This window comes from Nannobrachium achirus (assembly GCF_963921795.1).
Source record: "Nannobrachium achirus genome assembly, chromosome: 9".
Classification (NCBI taxonomy): Eukaryota; Metazoa; Chordata; class Actinopteri; order Myctophiformes; family Myctophidae; genus Nannobrachium; species Nannobrachium achirus.
This window is the reverse complement of record NC_137818.1, coordinates 16,768,588-16,788,797: the sequence shown is the minus strand read 5'-3', so window position 1 is coordinate 16,788,797 and position 20,210 is coordinate 16,768,588. Positions and strand designations below refer to the sequence as shown.

Here is a 20,210-nt window from a genome sequence, read left to right as displayed (position 1 = left end):
AGATCTTATTTTATTGTTGTGTGGGACACGATCAACACAATCCTGTAATTTCTTGTGTTCAATCTGTGTTTTTAGATATTTTATTATTTCAGCATGCTACAACTGGTCATATGATGCTTTGTAGCATGATATTGCATCATCTCATGCATCATATGATGCAAAATGCATCATATGACCAGTTGTAGCATACTGAAATACTAAAATATCTAAAAACACAGATTGAACACAAAAAATAACTCAACATTGTGTTGATCGTGTCCCCACACAACAATAAAATAAGATCTGGTTGTCCCAAAGGTGACCTGGTCCTTTAAGTTCATGTAATAACACTGCTTGTCTACATTGTATTTGCATTACCATTTTACGTCAGTAAAATGAAAGAGAGCATTGCCTGGGAACTTGACACTTTTACTATTATTGTTTTGGGTTGGAATCGAGCCCACACTGTTTCGAAGGAACAGTATTTCTAGTTTATTTCTATATTATACTAGTCAGTATCTCCTCAAAACTTTGGCGCGCTTCATCTCTTAAACGCTTACACCTTTCAACACCATTCAAATTTTTATGTGTTCAGCTTACTGAGGACACGTGTGCTTGTACTTTTGGTTTTGAAATGTTTTGTAGTTTAATTATAAAAAAATAAAAATGTTTAACTTTAAGCACCCAATGCATTTCCAATGGGTTTAGTGAGTGGGGAGAGAGTGAGACAGAGGAAAGGGACCCATGTTTATATTAAGTCGCTGTGGCTGCAATATTCACACTTCAGATATGCTATTTATATCAATGCGTTCACACAGGTCTGCTGTCTGATTTGATCCAAATGTCTAAGCTGTGTGATGTATAAAACTATAGTTATAGTTAAAACTATAAATAAATGTCCCTCTCCACTCTACTGATTGACACAGCTGTGATTAAAGGCTTGGCTGTCATTGGCTGTTCTGTGGTGATGTAGCCTTACATAAGTCGGCCCTGCAGTGACAATGCGAAAGTCTCGGCAGAGACTTCTTAATGTAAGGCTAGTGGTGCTGCAAAGTAACCAAGTACATTTACTCAAGTATATACAAACAAGTACTTGTACCTACAGTACAATTTTTAGGTACTTTTACTCTAATTTCCATTTTTGTTACTTATACTCTACTATAAATACAGCATTTGACAGCTTCAGTTACTTTTTATTTAGCAGATTTTATTATTAATAATAATAATAATTATTAACACGCACGCACGCACGCACGCACACACGCACACACACACGCATACACACACACTGACACACAAACAACTGTTACTGTGTTACTGTGGAGACGTTTGCTTGTATTTGTCTTTGACACATGTTTTGTAGTGTTTTAGAAATTTAACTTAAAAAGAATAAGGTTCCCAGGCGATGGGCTTTACAGTATATATCCTAGAACCCGCAGGGGCACTCTGTGTGGTTGTTGTTGGTTGTCAGGGAGATATCACAACCAATGCATTTCCAAATCAGACGATCAACCGAAGTGGACCCACCTGGCAAAACCACACCCCAAACACTTTAAAAGCCATGAATTTCAGCCTGTCTGCATTTGAATCCTAGTATATCCCATATGCATTTGGATCAGCATGTCCCGTACTGTATACCAACTTTTACTTTACACTTTTGTTACTTATACTCCACTGCAATAAACCCTTTTGCAAATCCCGCCCCATTCTGCCCTGTTACTATGATGGGACATTAACCCTGGGCAGATTGTTTTTATAGTGGAAGTGGATGGGATTTTTTTTCCCCTTCATAGCCTCATTACAGCTATATAAAGTACCAAAGGAAAAACACCTAGGTGATATTAATAAAAAGGGAAGACAAAGGTACAGTAGTTACATTGCAAAACGGGGGGTTTACCCGAAAATATATGTTTTAATTTGTTTAATCCCAGTGGGACAGAATCCTCTTTGCAGATTATTTTATAGTGGTAGTGGATGGGATTTTTTTTCCCTTCATAGCCTCATTACAGCTATATAAAGTACCACAAAAAACACATCTACGTGATATTAATAAAAAGGGAAGAAAAAGGTACAGTAATTACATAGCAAAACAGTAGTTTTCCCCCGAAAAATAAATGTTTTAATTAGTTTAATCCTCTGGATCAGAGATAGAAAGAGAAGCGCATTGCATCTTGGGTACTAGGAAGAGGACAGAGAGAATGTTTCTCCTCACATAATAGGCTGGCTTTTCGTAATTCTGCCCATTTAAATTATATGTACCTAATCGTGACTCTTAGACCATTGATAAGGTACATGTGAACTAGTTTGTTGAAGCTTATTCGTTATGATGAGCGAGATGGCTTGACTCTTGCCGTCGCTATCACCGTACCGGCCGATCTCCGTGTCGCGCACTGCGGACAGTTGTTGAAAGCCACATTCAATATTCTCCACTGCACAAACTCCACCCCCGATAGCAAAAAGTGAATGTTTTTTTCTGGTTGGCCAGTCAGGGAGTCTCAGGGACCAATCAGAAGGCTGACAAACGGTCTATTGCATTTGGCAGCTTTAGTTACTTGTTACTTTGCAGATTTTATTATTAATACAAAACATACGGTAGATGAATCACGTAGAAGCTGATCTACAATGTGACATTGCGACATGTTGTGATCTTGTAGATCTGCTGTTTTTAAAAAGCTTGTCAATATTAGGACCATCTGCGTACTATTACTTTGATGTGGTTTGCTGGTTTGCAAAGTGTAGTTCAGGGACCCCTAGGACAGACACACACACACACACACACACACACACACACACACACACACACACACACACACACACACACACACACACACACACACACAGGTTCCCCATCTTTCTTCCCAGGCTTTAAACAGCCATAACTTCAGTTCCCAACATGCTACTGGTCTCGAACTTTTGTTGTTGGTTACCCGTCCACATTATATTTTAATTTTATTTTGATTTAATTGTCCATACCTTTAAAGGACCAGGTCACCTCTGGGACAACCAGATCTTATTTTATTGTTGTGTGGGACACGATCAACACAATCCTGTAATTTCTTGTGTTCAATCTGTGTTTTTAGATATTTTATTATTTCAGCATGCTACAACTGGTCATATGATGCTTTGTAGCATGATATTGCATCATCTCATGCATCATATGATGCAAAATGCATCATATGACCAGTTGTAGCATACTGAAATACTAAAATATCTAAAAACACAGATTGAACACAAAAAATAACTCAACATTGTGTTGATCGTGTCCCCACACAACAATAAAATAAGATCTGGTTGTCCCAAAGGTGACCTGGTCCTTTAAGTTCATGTAATAACACTGCTTGTCTACATTGTATTTGCATTACCATTTTACGTCAGTAAAATGAAAGAGAGCATTGCCTGGGAACTTGACACTTTTACTATTATTGTTTTGGGTTGGAATCGAGCCCACACTGTTTCGAAGGAACAGTATTTCTAGTTTATTTCTATATTATACTAGTCAGTATCTCCTCAAAACTTTGGCGCGCTTCATCTCTTAAACGCTTACACCTTTCAACACCATTCAAATTTTTATGTGTTCAGCTTACTGAGGACACGTGTGCTTGTACTTTTGGTTTTGAAATGTTTTGTAGTTTAATTATAAAAAAATAAAAATGTTTAACTTTAAGCACCCAATGCATTTCCAATGGGTTTAGTGAGTGGGGAGAGAGTGAGACAGAGGAAAGGGACCCATGTTTATATTAAGTCGCTGTGGCTGCAATATTCACACTTCAGATATGCTATTTATATCAATGCGTTCACACAGGTCTGCTGTCTGATTTGATCCAAATGTCTAAGCTGTGTGATGTATAAAACTATAGTTATAGTTAAAACTATAAATAAATGTCCCTCTCCACTCTACTGATTGACACAGCTGTGATTAAAGGCTTGGCTGTCATTGGCTGTTCTGTGGTGATGTAGCCTTACATAAGTCGGCCCTGCAGTGACAATGCGAAAGTCTCGGCAGAGACTTCTTAATGTAAGGCTAGTGGTGCTGCAAAGTAACCAAGTACATTTACTCAAGTATATACAAACAAGTACTTGTACCTACAGTACAATTTTTAGGTACTTTTACTCTAATTTCCATTTTTGTTACTTATACTCTACTATAAATACAGCATTTGACAGCTTCAGTTACTTTTTATTTAGCAGATTTTATTATTAATAATAATAATTATTATTAACACGCACGCACGCACGCACGCACACACGCACACACACACGCATACACACACACTGACACACAAACAACTGTTACTGTGTTACTGTGGAGACGTTTGCTTGTATTTGTCTTTGACACATGTTTTGTAGTGTTTTAGAAATTTAACTTAAAAAGAATAAGGTTCCCAGGCGATGGGCTTTACAGTATATATCCTAGAACCCGCAGGGGCACTCTGTGTGGTTGTTGTTGGTTGTCAGGGAGATATCACAACCAATGCATTTCCAAATCAGACGATCAACCGAAGTGGACCCACCTGGCAAAACCACACCCCAAACACTTTAAAAGCCATGAATTTCAGCCTGTCTGCATTTGAATCCTAGTATATCCCATATGCATTTGGATCAGCATGTCCCGTACTGTATACCAACTTTTACTTTACACTTTTGTTACTTATACTCCACTGCAATAAACCCTTTTGCAAATCCCGCCCCATTCTGCCCTGTTACTATGATGGGACATTAACCCTGGGCAGATTGTTTTTATAGTGGAAGTGGATGGGATTTTTTTTCCCCTTCATAGCCTCATTACAGCTATATAAAGTACCAAAGGAAAAACACCTAGGTGATATTAATAAAAAGGGAAGACAAAGGTACAGTAGTTACATTGCAAAACGGGGGGTTTACCCGAAAATATATGTTTTAATTTGTTTAATCCCAGTGGGACAGAATCCTCTTTGCAGATTATTTTATAGTGGTAGTGGATGGGATTTTTTTTCCCTTCATAGCCTCATTACAGCTATATAAAGTACCACAAAAAACACATCTACGTGATATTAATAAAAAGGGAAGAAAAAGGTACAGTAATTACATAGCAAAACAGTAGTTTTCCCCCGAAAAATAAATGTTTTAATTAGTTTAATCCTCTGGATCAGAGATAGAAAGAGAAGCGCATTGCATCTTGGGTACTAGGAAGAGGACAGAGAGAATGTTTCTCCTCACATAATAGGCTGGCTTTTCGTAATTCTGCCCATTTAAATTATATGTACCTAATCGTGACTCTTAGACCATTGATAAGGTACATGTGAACTAGTTTGTTGAAGCTTATTCGTTATGATGAGCGAGATGGCTTGACGCTTGCCGTCGCTATCACCGTACCGGCCGATCTCCGTGTCACGCACTGCGGACAGTTGTTGAAAGCCACATTCAATATTCTCCACTGCACAAACTCCACCCCCGATAGCAAAAAGTGAATGTTTTTTTCTGGTTGGCCAGTCAGGGAGTCTCAGGGACCAATCAGAAGGCTGACAAACGGTCTATTGCATTTGGCAGCTTTAGTTACTTGTTACTTTGCAGATTTTATTATTAATACAAAACATACGGTAGATGAATCACGTAGAAGCTGATCTACAATGTGACATTGCGACATGTTGTGATCTTGTAGATCTGCTGTTTTTAAAAAGCTTGTCAATATTAGGACCATCTGCGTACTATTACTTTGATGTGGTTTGCTGGTTTGCAAAGTGTAGTTCAGGGACCCCTAGGACAGACACACACACACACACACACACACACACACACACACACACACACACACACACACACACACACACACACACACACACACACACACACACACACACAGGTTCCCCATCTTTCTTCCCAGGCTTTAAACAGCCATAACTTCAGTTCCCAACATGCTACTGGTCTCGAACTTTTGTTGTTGGTTACCCGTCCACATTATATTTTAATTTTATTTTGATTTAATTGTCCATACCTTTAAAGGACCAGGTCACCTCTGGGACAACCAGATCTTATTTTATTGTTGTGTGGGACACGATCAACACAATCCTGTAATTTCTTGTGTTCAATCTGTGTTTTTAGATATTTTATTATTTCAGCATGCTACAACTGGTCATATGATGCTTTGTAGCATGATATTGCATCATCTCATGCATCATATGATGCAAAATGCATCATATGACCAGTTGTAGCATACTGAAATACTAAAATATCTAAAAACACAGATTGAACACAAAAAATAACTCAACATTGTGTTGATCGTGTCCCCACACAACAATAAAATAAGATCTGGTTGTCCCAAAGGTGACCTGGTCCTTTAAGTTCATGTAATAACACTGCTTGTCTACATTGTATTTGCATTACCATTTTACGTCAGTAAAATGAAAGAGAGCATTGCCTGGGAACTTGACACTTTTACTATTATTGTTTTGGGTTGGAATCGAGCCCACACTGTTTCGAAGGAACAGTATTTCTAGTTTATTTATTTATCTATCAGTCAGTCAGTATCTCCTCAAAACTTTGGCGCGCTTCATCTCTTAAACGCTTACACCTTTCAACACCATTCAAATTTTTATGTGTTCAGCTTACTGAGGACACGTGTGCTTGTATTTTTCGTTTTGAAATGTTTTGTAGTATAAATATAAAAAAATTTAAATGTTTAACTTTAAGCACCCAATGCATTTCCAATGGGTTTAGTGAGTGGGGACAGAGTGGAGAGAAGGATAATAGACCCATGTTTATGTTAAGGCGCTGTGGCTGCAGTGTTCACACTTCAGATATGCTATTTATATCATTGCGTTCACACAGGTCTGCTCTCTGATTTGATCCAAATATCTAAGCTGTGTGATGTATATATTCTGAGTTAAAACTACAAATATCTCTAAATGTCCCTCTCCACTCTACTGATTGAAACAGCTGTGATTAAAGGCCTGTCTGTCATTGGCTGTTCTGTGGTGCTGCAAAGTAACCAAGTACATTTACTCAAGTATATACAAGTACTTGTACCTACAGTACAATTTTGAGGTACTTTTACTCTACTTTCCATTTTTGTTACATATACTCTACTATAAATACAGCATTTGACAGCTTCAGTTACTTGTTACTTTGTAGATTTTATTATTAATAAAAAAACATAGATGGACCACTTAATACTGCTATGAAGTTGATCTACAATGTGCACGCACACGCACGCACGCACGCACGCACGCACACACACACACACACACACACACACACACACACACACACAAACAACTGTTACTGTGTTACTGTGGAGACTTTTGCTTGTATTTGTCTTTGAGACATGTTTTGTAGTGTTTTAGAAATTTTAGTTAAAAAGAATAAGGTTTTAGGATCCCGGGCAATGGGATTTACAGTATATATCCTAGAACCCGCAGGGACAATCAGCCGTATTAGTGGTTGTTGTTGGTTGTCAGGGAGATATCACAACCAATGCATTTTCAAATCAGATCCACAAACACAATAAAAGTCATGCTCCACTCCTCAGTCTGGAGTGGCCACATAGAAGAACGCCTTGGTTATAGACATAGTGGAGGACAGATGTGATCTGGGATTGTTAACCTACAGTATATGCTCAATATACACCTCTAGAACACATAGAATATGTACAGTACAGTAAGGTTCAGTAGAGTACAGTAAAAGTACAGTAAGGTTCAGTAGAGTACAGTAAAGTACAGTAAGGTACAGAAAGGTACAGTACAGTAAGGTATAGTAGAGTACAGTACAGTACAGTAAAGTACAAAACAATAGAGTAAGGTACAGTAGAGTACAATAAAGTACAGTAGAGTACAGTAAAGTACAGTAGAGTACAGTAAAGTACAGTATAGTAAGGTACAGTAGAGTACAGTACAGTACGGTACAGTAGAGTACAGTATAGTATAGTACAGTAAGGTACAGTACAGTACAGTAAGGTACAGTAGAGTACAGTAAAGTACAGTACAGTAAGGTACAGTACAGTAAGGTACAGTAGAGTACAGTAAAGTACAGTAAGGTACAGTACAGTAGAGTACAGTAAAGTACAGTAGAGTACAGTAAAGTACAGTAGAGTACAGTAAAGTACAGTATAGTAAGGTACAGTAGAGTACAGTACAGTAAGGTACAGTACGGTAGAGTACAGTATAGTATAGTACAGTAAGGTACAGTACAGTACAGTAAGGTACAGTAAAGTACAGTACAGTACAGTACAGTACAGTACAGTACAGTACAGTGCAGTACAGTACAGTACAGTAAGGTGCAGTACAGTATAGTAAGGTACAGTACAATACTGTAAGGTACTCTACCTTACAGTACCTTAAAGTATCCTATTTGTTGGGTTGGAAGCGAGCCCACACTGTTTCGAAGGAACAGTATTTCTAGTTATGTATGAACTCTTATAAACAGTGTTATGAGACTTAATGCATTATAATTATATTTATAACAGATTATATCGTTGTTGTCGGGTGGAAACCTTGTATGTCCAACACCAATCGTTTTGTTTGTCATTTGAAAAATGATTTAAACTAAAAACAATTAGCTGATCTACAAGGACACACAACGCCTCGCATCACTTAGTTGTAGATCTGCTATTTTCACTAGTTTTGTGCGAGAGTCTTGTATGATGAAGCAGGGCTTTACTTTTTACGAAAAAAATACACATTTGAAACTTGGAGATATAAGGTTTCTGCCCGACAGTGATGATATACAAGTTTTGCCACGTTTTCTAACAAGCTTCTCATTCCAACATTGCAACATTTGACTTGCCATCCATAACTGTGTGTCATTGTGTGTAACATAACAGGTCCCTGGACTTTATTAATGTCATGACTTATGACTTCCACGGAGCCTGGGAGCAAACCACGGGCCACAACAGCCCTCTAACTTCTTCACAAGATGACACTGCCAATGTGGTGAGTCGAAACCTCATAACTCGAACACCACACTTTTTAATATGCTCTCATACACTCATACAATACAGTGGTTCATAACCTGGGGATTCGGGACCCCCAGGGATGTCCTTTATTTTTTTTAAACAATATAAATCTCCATCACACATCAGAGGAAATCATAACCTTCAGAAAGTGTACAAATACTCACACGTCCATTTGGTTCCATGTGTACACTCTCAGAGATATTTCTCAGAAATAATCACAGAGGATTTTTCTCTTTTAGTTCTCAAACTGGGGGTACCTTGTTGAGAATCACTGTCTGATCCAAGCAAGCACTGAACTGAATGTGTGTTTACATTTTGCCTCCAGGACTTTGCCATGAATTACTGGAGAGACCAAGGAGCTCCTGTTGAAAAACTCCTGCTTGGTTTTGCTACATATGGACGCACGTTCAACACATGGTCAGCAGGTGGTGCTGTCGGCTCACCAGCCAGCAGTGCTGGCTCTGCTGGACGCTACACAAGAGAAGCTGGGTTCCTGTCTTACTATGAGGTGAGTGAATGTTGAAGCTTAATGTTGTTGCTGTAACCTTGTACAAAAGTGTAACCTTTTAGGAAATGGGGAAACAATAAGCGGTGTTCGCGAGCTTATGTCACATTTACTATAAGCAACTATACAAAACTCCAGATCCTGTGCGTGTGTGCATCACAGTGCATGACACCTTATCCCAACTCAGCTGACGGATAGCTGACCTGTTCTGACATCACAATGATGTTGCAAATTAATTCCATCCTTGTCTGACATCATAGACCTATGACGGCTGACATCATACAATCCCTTTTATGCCCATATATGGGATATGATGTCATCATCAATAGTCACACTTACAAATGAATTCCGTCCTTGTCCCTTTTATTCCCGATGTCATCAATATGCCCATATATGGACATATTGTGTCAGTTTCATGTGGTCTATGACGTCAAACATGTATGTCAGTCAGACATCAGTCATCTCCATATGTGTGAAAATATGGCCACATTTTGTCCAACTTAAACAACCAACTAGGTTTGTGCATTGTTTTGGTCAAAGTTGATCCCATGTCAAAGCGCCAGCGCTCGCCCAGCAGTCTGCCGTCAGCCAGGCGGATGCGTGCATGCGCCCATGTGCACAAGCCCATGTGCATGACCTCTTCGCACACATATTGTGGGTTTGTAGATCTGCTGTTTTCATTACTTTTGTGGGATACTGTTGAACAACGAAGTAGAATATAATACACCTTTTTTTTAATGACATTTGAATTTTGCAAATATGGTCAATCATGTCAAGGTTTTTGGATTGTATTTGATACATACCGGTACTGTATAAGATACATATGTTTTCATTCTTCCAACAGATTTGTAGCTTCCTCCGAGGGGCAGCTGTCCACTGGATTGATGAGCAAATGGTGCCTTATGCCACCAAAGGCAAAGTATGGCTGGGATTTGATAATAAGCAGAGTTTTGCAAACAAGGTAATATACTACAACTTTAACATGCAGGGCCCTATTATGATCCAGGTCTTATGCCTTAACTTCTTTGCCTTTTTTTACTATTTTGTTTTTGTTTTTTAAATATTTCAAATAGCTGATCTGCAAGTTCACAACGTGCAGATGTAGATCAGCATTTGAAGTATTTAAAATGTTTTTCAAAATAGTGAAAAAAAGGTAAAGAAGTTAAGGCATAAGACCTGGATCATAATAGGGCCCCTAATCTTAAATGAAATGGACATGTTCATTCTTACCAAATTAAAATAAATAACTACACAATGAGTAAATCTCAAACATGTCGTCATTTTCATAAGAAAATAACGTAAGGATATGTAAGGAAAAGAACTGTATTTCTGCATTTTGAGACACAAAAGAATGTATTTATTGACAAATAAGTCATTTCTTTCTGCCTATACGTTTACATCAGAGGTTGATGTTAAAATTGCCAAATCGAAACAAATTAATTGAATTAAATAAATAACTATGTATCTAAACCTCTTTATCGTTTTGTAATAATACAATTTCAGCTAGCTGTTGCGATGGTACATGTTACACAAGTCAAAATAAATGACCAAAATTGTTTCACAGAGTCTAAATGGATGTGGGGCACCTAATAAAGTCAGGGCACTTCCATGCATGTGAAATTGGCTTTTCTCCAAAATGTGTAAAACAAAGGTATGCTTTTGAAAACAATCCAAATGGCATAACCTTTAACCCCCAGCATCCCTATTCTGGGGAGAACTTTCAGCAGATCTGCTATTTTTGGCAAATTGATTTGTATAAGAGTTAAATTAGTTAAATTGAGTTAAATAAGAGCGTACCAAATGCACTCTTTACAGATCCATATTATCAAGTAGAGGGTTTAACCCTCGTAGGATCCTCGTGTTTTAGTCACACCCAGGGCCTTCGGGTCACTTTGACCCGGCTCATATTAAACCATTCTAAAGTAGTTCGAAATCCCCACAAATCATACTAAACACAATTTGATTGTCATTACTAACTACTTTACTAACAATTCAATCAATATTTTGTATTATCCCCGCCAAAGGTGAGGGATTATGTTTTCACTCCTCTGTCTGTGGACAGCTAATCTCAGGCAAGTTGGACCAATTAGTGTGAAACTACACACACACACACTCCCGGGAGGCCTAGGAAGAAGCTACCCCCCAAATTCTTCACATTGGCCTCTTATAGCGCCACCATCAGGCCGTTGTGTGAACAGCTAATCTCAGGCACCACTTCAGCATCAAACTTGGCACACATACGCCCAGGAGGCCTAGAAAGAAACTCCACTAGAAATCTTTCCCATCTTATAGCACCACCATGAGACTGATCTTTGCAAAATATCTTGTTGGTATTACCATATAGACTTGGTCCAAACCTCCCACCAATTGGTACATATTATCCCTATTGTCATTTGATCAAGAACTATACAGTATGTCAAATATTTCTTGTCCCATTCTGATTTGCACTAAGTGCTACAGGTGCTCGGGTGGCACAGCGACCCTGCCACCACCACAGAGGTTGTGGATTTGAATCAATCGTGGGGCATCTATGCAAACACAATTGTTGTTCGAGGGAAGGGAAGCTGGGCGGAGAGGGTGATAATTGTCACTACATGTATTCCTACAGCCAGGCTGGGTGGCAGCTGGTTTTGGGAGGGAGGAGTAGGACGAAGGGCGAAGGCCCTACGTCCTCTCGGTGGGGGCTCCTCACTGTCAGATGATTCGGTAGGATACAACAGCAGTGACAACATAGGGGAGGAATCAATTGGCATAAGGACTGGATTGGGGAGAAAAAGAGGGTAAACCATAATTGACTACTCAAAATAAAACAAAATGAAATAAATGCTACAAATCACGTCGGAATGCTGTGGAACTGAAGTTCCCATTTGGTATCAAAATGTGCCACTCCTGCAAAAATCGTAAGCATCTTTGGAATCGTGGCCAATCTGAATAGAAAATGTGACACATACTGTAGGTCATGACATTGATCAAATGACCAGAGAAAATCGGTATTGTAAATATCCCCCAAAACGTGTTTTGCTCAATATTGCCTCACGTTTTGGGCGCTATAACGCCCAAAACGTGTTTTGCTCAATATTGCCTCATGGTGGCGCTATAACAGGACAATTTGGGGTTGAATATCTTCTTAGGCCTCCCGGGGGAGTACATGTAAAGTTTCACGCTGACTGGTCCAGCGGTGACTGAGATTAGCTGTTCACAGACAGAAGCAACAAAAACATAATCCCTCACCTTTGGCCATCCCGGCCTGGCGGAGATAATATTGATTGAATTGTTATCAATGTAGTTTGTAATGGTGAGCAAATTATGTACTCGAAAATCCATATGTCCAATGTTTTTTCAGAAAGAAATGGCCTAAATATTAGCCCTTTAGCATACACTTTCAATGGCCGGGTCAAAGTGACCCGAAGACCCTGGGTGTTATATGTTGATACAGGGGGGTGTTGCAAATGCATCACATGTACCATTTTCATATCACATGTTTAGTACAGTAAATAAGCCAAGCAGAAGAAGTTTCATGGAAAAAAACATATTTTAACATACTTTTTCTTGATGTTGAAAATTGAAAACCGGGTCAAAGTGACCCGAAGACCCTACGAGGGTTAAGTGGTACTGAATTTGCAGCTCAACAAGAGCAAATTCATCCTAGTGTATGACTGAGGACAATTTCACGATAAATTGAAATCTCCACAGGTGAAGTACTTGAAGCAGAAGGGCTTCGGGGGAGCCTTGGTGTGGGCCATCGACCTGGATGACTTTACGGGAGAGGTGTGCGGCCAGGGCAGATACCCCCTCATCAGCCATCTGCGATCCCTGCTAGATTCAGGTAAACCAAACCACTGCATTCATATTGTCACTGTCGGGTGGAGACCTTGTAAACTCCATAAAAAAACTATAAAATAATCAAATATGAATGCCTTAATTCGTCATACTTGAGTGTCAGGCAACAGTAGCTAAATGGGGCCGATCTACAAGCTCACAAGGCATCGTAATACGACACAATGTGAGGTTGTAGATCTGAGAATTGTCACGATAATATTTCTGAATGTGAATTTTAAAGTTGTTAATTTGTTATGGGTTTAATAAATATGTAACCAATGAAAAGTGTTCACGAGAGTGTGTGACTACATCAGATAGACAATTGATCCATTGGAATTGTTTTTTTTTTTTGTGGATTGTGGACTCGACAGCAACGATATGAAAGATAATTGATAACCGGGATGCTTTACAAGAAAATCCATTTTCTATTATTCTTATTAACCCTTTGTTATTGGTTTGTCAGTAGGGATTGGACGATAATAGCTACTATAGTGAGAGAAAAACATTGTGAGATTTTCCTCCATCAATTGGATGAATTAGCTTTTGTTGAGCTGCAATTTCAGTACCAACATTGTTTCCGTCCCCATTTGTCAGATTCCACTCCCCTTCCCATGACCATCGACCCTCCAGTAATCAGAACTAAGACCCCTAACCCGGCTGCCATCACCACCACCACCACTGAAGCCACCACTACCACTGCCACCACCGTCACCACTGAAGCCACCCCTACCACTGCCATCGTCAACACCGTCACCACTGTGTCACCTGGCTGGGGCTTCTGCAGAGGGAGGGCTAATGGCCTCTACACCAACGCCAAAGACTCCAGCTCCTTCCACAACTGCTACAACGGACTAACCTACCTCCACGCGTGCGGCGCCGGCCTCGTGTACAGAGACAGCTGTAAGTGCTGTGACTGGCCTCGCACCGGCTTCTGCGGAGGGAGGCCCAATGGCCTCTACAGGAACGTCGACGACAACACCTCCTACTACAACTGCTACGGAGGGAACACCTACTTGCAGAAGTGCCAGCCTAACCTTGTTTACAGGGAGAGCTGCAAGTGCTGTGACTGGCCTTAATGGGATGTGTTCGGGTTAATACAGCGCGTGGTTCTCAACCTGTGGGCTGTGGCGCCTACTGCTGGGCCTTGAGGATATAAGCGGGCACATGAATAGTTAGCAAAAAATAAAATATAAATGGTATGGGGTGAAATTGTGTATATCTCAGGGGAGATATACACATATTAGTTTATTACAGCATATTTTACATTTTATTTTTTCCATATATATATATATATATATATAATATATATATATATATATATATATATATATATATATATATATATATATATATATATATATAAATGCATTTTGTTGACAGGATACAGGATATAGGCAAAGAAAAGGCATCTTACTTCAGCCTGTTCCTTTTTTCTGTCATTGGATTTAGATTTTGTGTGTGACTTGGTTTGATATGTACATTTGTGATGATGATTTTCTTGTTTTAAGTCCACACAAGTGTGTTTTGATTGGTTGTAAACAAAGACCAGTAATAAACCATTCATTCATTCATTCATTATAGAACATTAATATAAAACAATATAATAAAAAGGAAGGTAAAAATAAAATAAAAAAGTAATTGTGTAGTTTCTTTCAAACCCAGAAAGATTTGTATTCATTGTGATAGGAATTTAAAGTGTATTCATCTAAGCCAGAACACAACCAATGGATTGATCAATAAATTAAATTTGCCCTGAAAATGCAGGCGGCCCACCCATCTGTCCACTTACAGATTGGTGGGCTGCACTAGAGTTCTCAACCAGCTTATAAATTAAGGCCCAGCCCTAACTGGGCCCTAACTCGGGCCCGAATAATTAGCATACATTTTAAGGCCTACCCGGCCCGAAAACATCGGGTCAGGTAGGGTTAGTTTTGGGCTCTAGGACACAAATGCCTTCGCGATTGTCAAGTGAGCTCTGATGCAGACAAGGTTGCGAACCGCTGACTTACACTCTAAGTCATAGTCTTTTAAATAACATTCTATGTAGCTTTAGTCATCTGAAACATTTTACTTTAAAGACCCAATGAAATGACTATTTGGGGTATTTTATTTTGAAGTTTCAGTTCGAAAAGGAAGCCTGTGTGTTTCTGAACCTATCCGAGGGGACCAGCCCTTCAGGCGATGGGATTTAAAATCTGAGTAATGGGAGTAATGGGAGCCAGCAATGGGAAACAAACAGGTGAATGTAACCAAAGGTTCATTTATATTCAAAAACTCTATGTCATCACTTTTTGAATTTCTGTTCACAGGAAGTAATTAAGAATGGCCTATTTAGGGACCTCTGATATAAATATACACAAAAATTGTTTATTTTCTATTTTTTGGCATCTAGTGTTAGGTATGGCCATATTATCACTACAGATAGGCCTATGCTCTATAAGTGTGAAAAACATGTTTTTGATTTCACCCTGTCTTTAAGTCTAGTCTTTCAGTCGTATATTGATTAAGACAAAATAAATATTTTGTCGAACCTTGATAGTCTCACAATGCCTGATTTATACTTTAAATCTGTACCGAAATGCATTGCTCATTAAAAGATAATAAGGGTAATTAGTAATAATGTAACGTCGCGGCTGGTAGGCGAACCAGGTATGTGCGCTGACCAGTCAGCCAAAGTGCCAGGCACATTGGTGAGAGCCAACACACATACCGTATAGCCTACAGTCGTCCCCTCTACCTGGAAGCGCGACCACGCGGCCAGGATCACTTTGAAACCGGGGGGTTCAAACGCAACTCAGGGGTGGACAGTCGTCGACTAGGCCTACTAGCCGGCCAGGTCTACAACGCAGAGGATTAATTCTTCCTATTTATACCACTGCCACCAATGTAGCGTCACGGCCGGGAGGCAAACCCGGGACCCCGATTTGCCAGGTATGTGGGTGAGAGCCAACGCACCTTATAGCCTACAATAATAATAAATAATTATATAAAATAAAATAACAATAGTGCCAACATTGGCACAGCGGGGAGGTGATCACTGGCACACTGACATATGTGAGATGTTCCTTATAAAAATGTAGTTTAGTCAGTTAAATTAGTCCCTTCACATCTATAGGATTACATTTTGCACATAATTCTACATTCATTCAAACTCAGACTGGGAAGGGAGTTTGAGAGATAGTTGGGTTATTGTTTAATGATCATTACATCCTGATGTAAAATATATTTAAAACAAATCTAAAGAAGTACAAAAAAGGGTATGTATAGCGTAAGCACAAATATCCTTATGGTCTATACAATTTATATAGCTTGAGGTGAGGAGCCGTTCAATAGGTGGCGCCATCTTGGGAGGTACAGCTATTACCAGTAAGACTCCCTAATCGGGAGATAAGCGACCGTCAGGTCAGATGTTGATGGGATGAGTGTAGACATACTGTGTAGCGATGTGCCTGATTTTAGGGCAAAAGTTGTAGGAGCAGTGGCCAAAAATGTGTTTTACAAATCGGCCTGAAGGTGGCGCAATATGGGACAGATCCAAGGTGATGAAATCAGTGTAGACATACTGTGTACCGATGTGCGTGATTTTAGGGCAAGAATTGTAGGAGCAGTGTCCACAAATGTGTTTCGCAAGAATCGGCCTCATGGTGGCGCTAGAAGAGGGCCATGTGACAAATGAGGGGTGGGGTGTCCGCGTTGCCTTGGCGGACAAATAGGTACCGGCCCCGGCTCTCCCGGACGCTCCTAGCCCGAGTTACGGCATTTTATGTGAGCTGCAGTGGAGGGGGTCCTCCACTGGGGGCGTCACCACTTTTGCATCCGTTCTGGAGCACCAGGAGTGGGTGGTCCCCGGGAATTCCCCGTGAGCAGCCCCGTTGGGGTGGTCATTTTTGCACATTTGGTCATTTTTTATACTTGGGGGACCCCCAGGGAGCTGGGGGTCCCTGGAGCTCCGGGGGTTGGAGGTTGTAGTTTGGCAGGTAAGGAGTGTGTGTGCAAAATGTGGCATGGATGGGGGCAACGGTTGTGGAGATATGAGCAGGGCAAAAGTGTGACGTGTGACACCTGGGGGTCCCCCAGGGACCTGGGGGTCCCTGGAGCTGCGGGGGTCCTTGGAGGTTGTAGTTTGGCAGGTAAGGAGTGTGTGTGCAAAATTTGGCATGGATGGGGGCAATGGTTGTGGAGATATGAGCAGGGCAAAAGTGTGACTGACTGACTCACTCACAGACGGACAGCCGGTGGAGGTTTTGGCTCCCATTACTCTCAATTGTGTGATATGTCACGTTCTCTTTCTAACCAAATACATTTGAAAATGTAGGCCTGGAATTTTGTCATTGTAGGGGCAAGCCAAGGCCACTTGTCGTTCAGTGTTGTCAATTATTTTAAATTAGGACACAAAGGCCAAATGCCAGGACAGGAAGTCCATCAAAATAAATGCAATGAAAAATAATGAATAATTATGAGAAACATTGAATGAAACTTGAAGTTTAAGCTTATATAATTTTAATATAGTATAATATACGAATAGTATAACCTCCTAAGACTTGGAGTTAGGTATTGTACTAGTTTGTTTTATATTCCTTTGAATGTTCTGGCAGGAAATCGTGTGCAGATAAGCCCGATCCATGGCTCTGTATTTGGAATATATTCATGTGTGTAAGATCACAGACATTCTAGGGCTAACTGTAACTCTAATCATGTGATGTGGCACTAAAGACTCTTTATTCCACATATCCAAAATATAGTAATGTTGCAAAATCGTAGCTTATCTTTCACCTTCAAGAAATAATCCATTACCATTTATAGCATAATAATGAAACATTATTATAGTTTGCGATCATTTGTAAAGCACAGGTGCATGTGCTTTACAAATAAATAGTCTCCGACAGTTGGCCCAGGCTCATCCATAATGGACCATGCTTACTTAAAATGGTCATTTATAGCTTGAGGAACCTTTCAATGGAATTAAATTGACAACATCTACTATTATTAAATAAAATGCTTTCAATGTTTCATTCAATAAAATCAGTGCATTTAAATCTGACCTTTCAATAATCCAACAATAAGAATTCAATTATAATGCAGTGATTTCATAACTTCATTCTTTAAATAGCAATCCAATAAACCAATGCATTTAAATTATAAACACGTTACCAAAAGAAACAAACAGAACAAAACAAAAGGCACCTTAACCCAAATAATTACAAATAACTCCAACGTAAATCAAAAGAACCCCAAACCAAACAAACAAAGAAACTTCCTGTACCTCACTCCGCTAACCGGGGGGTGCTAGGTCAGTACATAAAGCCACCTTGGAACTCCTGGTTCATCAGACAATCATGCACAGCATTGCAACTGCAGGCACTGGGGACAATAAGCCATTTCAATTAGGCCAAGCTTCTTCAACATTACTTCCAAACGCATTCAACATACTTCAATAACGTGTGGAAATGTCAATAAGCCTTCAAACAAACATGATACCTTGCAGTGTTGCTTCCAAGCACATGCTGTTGCCTCTCCACCTGTCTCACTCTAGCTCTGTCTGCAGTCAGAGTGAATCTAGCAAGTCTCAGTTATATAGTCAGGTAACAGGAAGTACCAAATTAAAACAGGAAATGCCCAATAAAGTAACAGGAAGTGTAAATATAAACAAAAAGTTTCACAATAAAGCAAACCAAATAATCAAAGAAAATAGCTAAAGAAAACCAAATAACTTCAAATTATAGCAGTAATTGAAGTTAAAATGACCAAGTGTCCCAGACACTTACAATATGGATATATGGATATTGGATCAATATATATCGCTATAATATGTTTGTGTCTATCCAACTGTCCCTGCCAACATACAGCTGTTAAATTGTTTCTCCATTGGTGTGAATGCACTCTTTTCAGATTCACTTAAAATCACTGAAACGCTTGTCATACTGTTAACATTGCGAGGAGTTTTCCCTTGTGTGGACAAGCTGGTGTGTCTTCAGGTTAGTTGACTGATTGAAACTCTTGTCACAATGTTTACAGTGGAAAGGTTTTTCTCCAGTGTGGATATGCCGGTGTGCTTTCTGGACAGACGACTAACGGAAGCTCTTGTCACAATGTGTACAATGGAAAGGCTTTTCTCCAGTGTGGATACACTGGTATTTCTTAAGGCCAGATGAACATCTGACACTCTTGTCACAATGTGTACAATGGAAAGGTTTTTTTCTCCTGTGTGGACACGCTGGTGTTTGTTAAGGTCAGATGAACCTCTTGTCACAATGTGTACAATGGAAAGGTTTTTCTCCTGTGTGGACACGCTGGTGTTTGTTAAGGTCAGAAGAACAGCTGAAATTCTTGCCACAATGTTCAAATTGGAAAGGTTTTTCCCCAGTGTGGACACACTGGTGTTTCTTAAGGTCAGACGAACAGCTGAAAAGTGTGGATACGCGGCATACGCCCATGTGTCTTTAGAAAAGAAAAAAAAAAACAGTGTATACAGTAAAAGAGCAAAGTACACCAAAAAAGAATATATACAAGTGTCAAAAAAGTCAATGCTCATAAGTGTAATAGCAATACTTAAAAAGTGAATAGCAATACTTAAAGCACAATTTATCAATAAAGTGCCAAACAAAAGTGTCCATAACAACAGTGCTACAAGTATCTCACCACTATGTCAAACACAAGCAAAATACTCAATACTACTAACACAACCCAATAGTGCAGAGCCAAACAAAAAGTGTCCAATGGTCGGTGCAAATAAATCGAAATAAAACAAGAAAGGGTGACACAGCAAGACGCACATGAAAACCCTCCCTGGAAAGGTCCTGAATAAAGGATCAATCGCACTGGGTCAGGCTGACCTAAAATGGTGTAACTGAAGATGATATTTCATGTGATGGTGTGCCAAGAATAAGATGTAAGGCCACAAGAAAGTATACAACCACACCCACTAGCAATAACAGGCATTACATTAGGTGTAATAATGCATGCATTCCCCCCTCAGATAAG

At 39.6% G+C, this 20,210-nt stretch overlaps 1 protein-coding gene across 1 annotated transcript in view; it reads left to right on the top strand.

Annotated features, from left to right (window-relative positions):
• The window catches only part of LOC308290672 (chitinase-3-like protein 1), a gene marked incomplete at both ends in the record, with an annotated part of 35,426 nt that extends 21,121 nt beyond the window's left edge, over positions 1 to 14,305 (top strand). Inside the window, 5 exons of the mRNA XM_080732583.1 lie at positions 8,774 to 8,882; positions 9,231 to 9,413; positions 10,255 to 10,371; positions 13,104 to 13,236; positions 13,824 to 14,305. Coding sequence (XP_080588709.1) covers positions 8,774 to 8,882; positions 9,231 to 9,413; positions 10,255 to 10,371; positions 13,104 to 13,236; positions 13,824 to 14,305 — 1,024 coding nt within the window. The remainder of the gene's footprint in view (positions 1 to 8,773; positions 8,883 to 9,230; positions 9,414 to 10,254; positions 10,372 to 13,103; positions 13,237 to 13,823) is intronic.
• Positions 14,306 to 20,210: the final 5,905 nt, after the last annotated feature.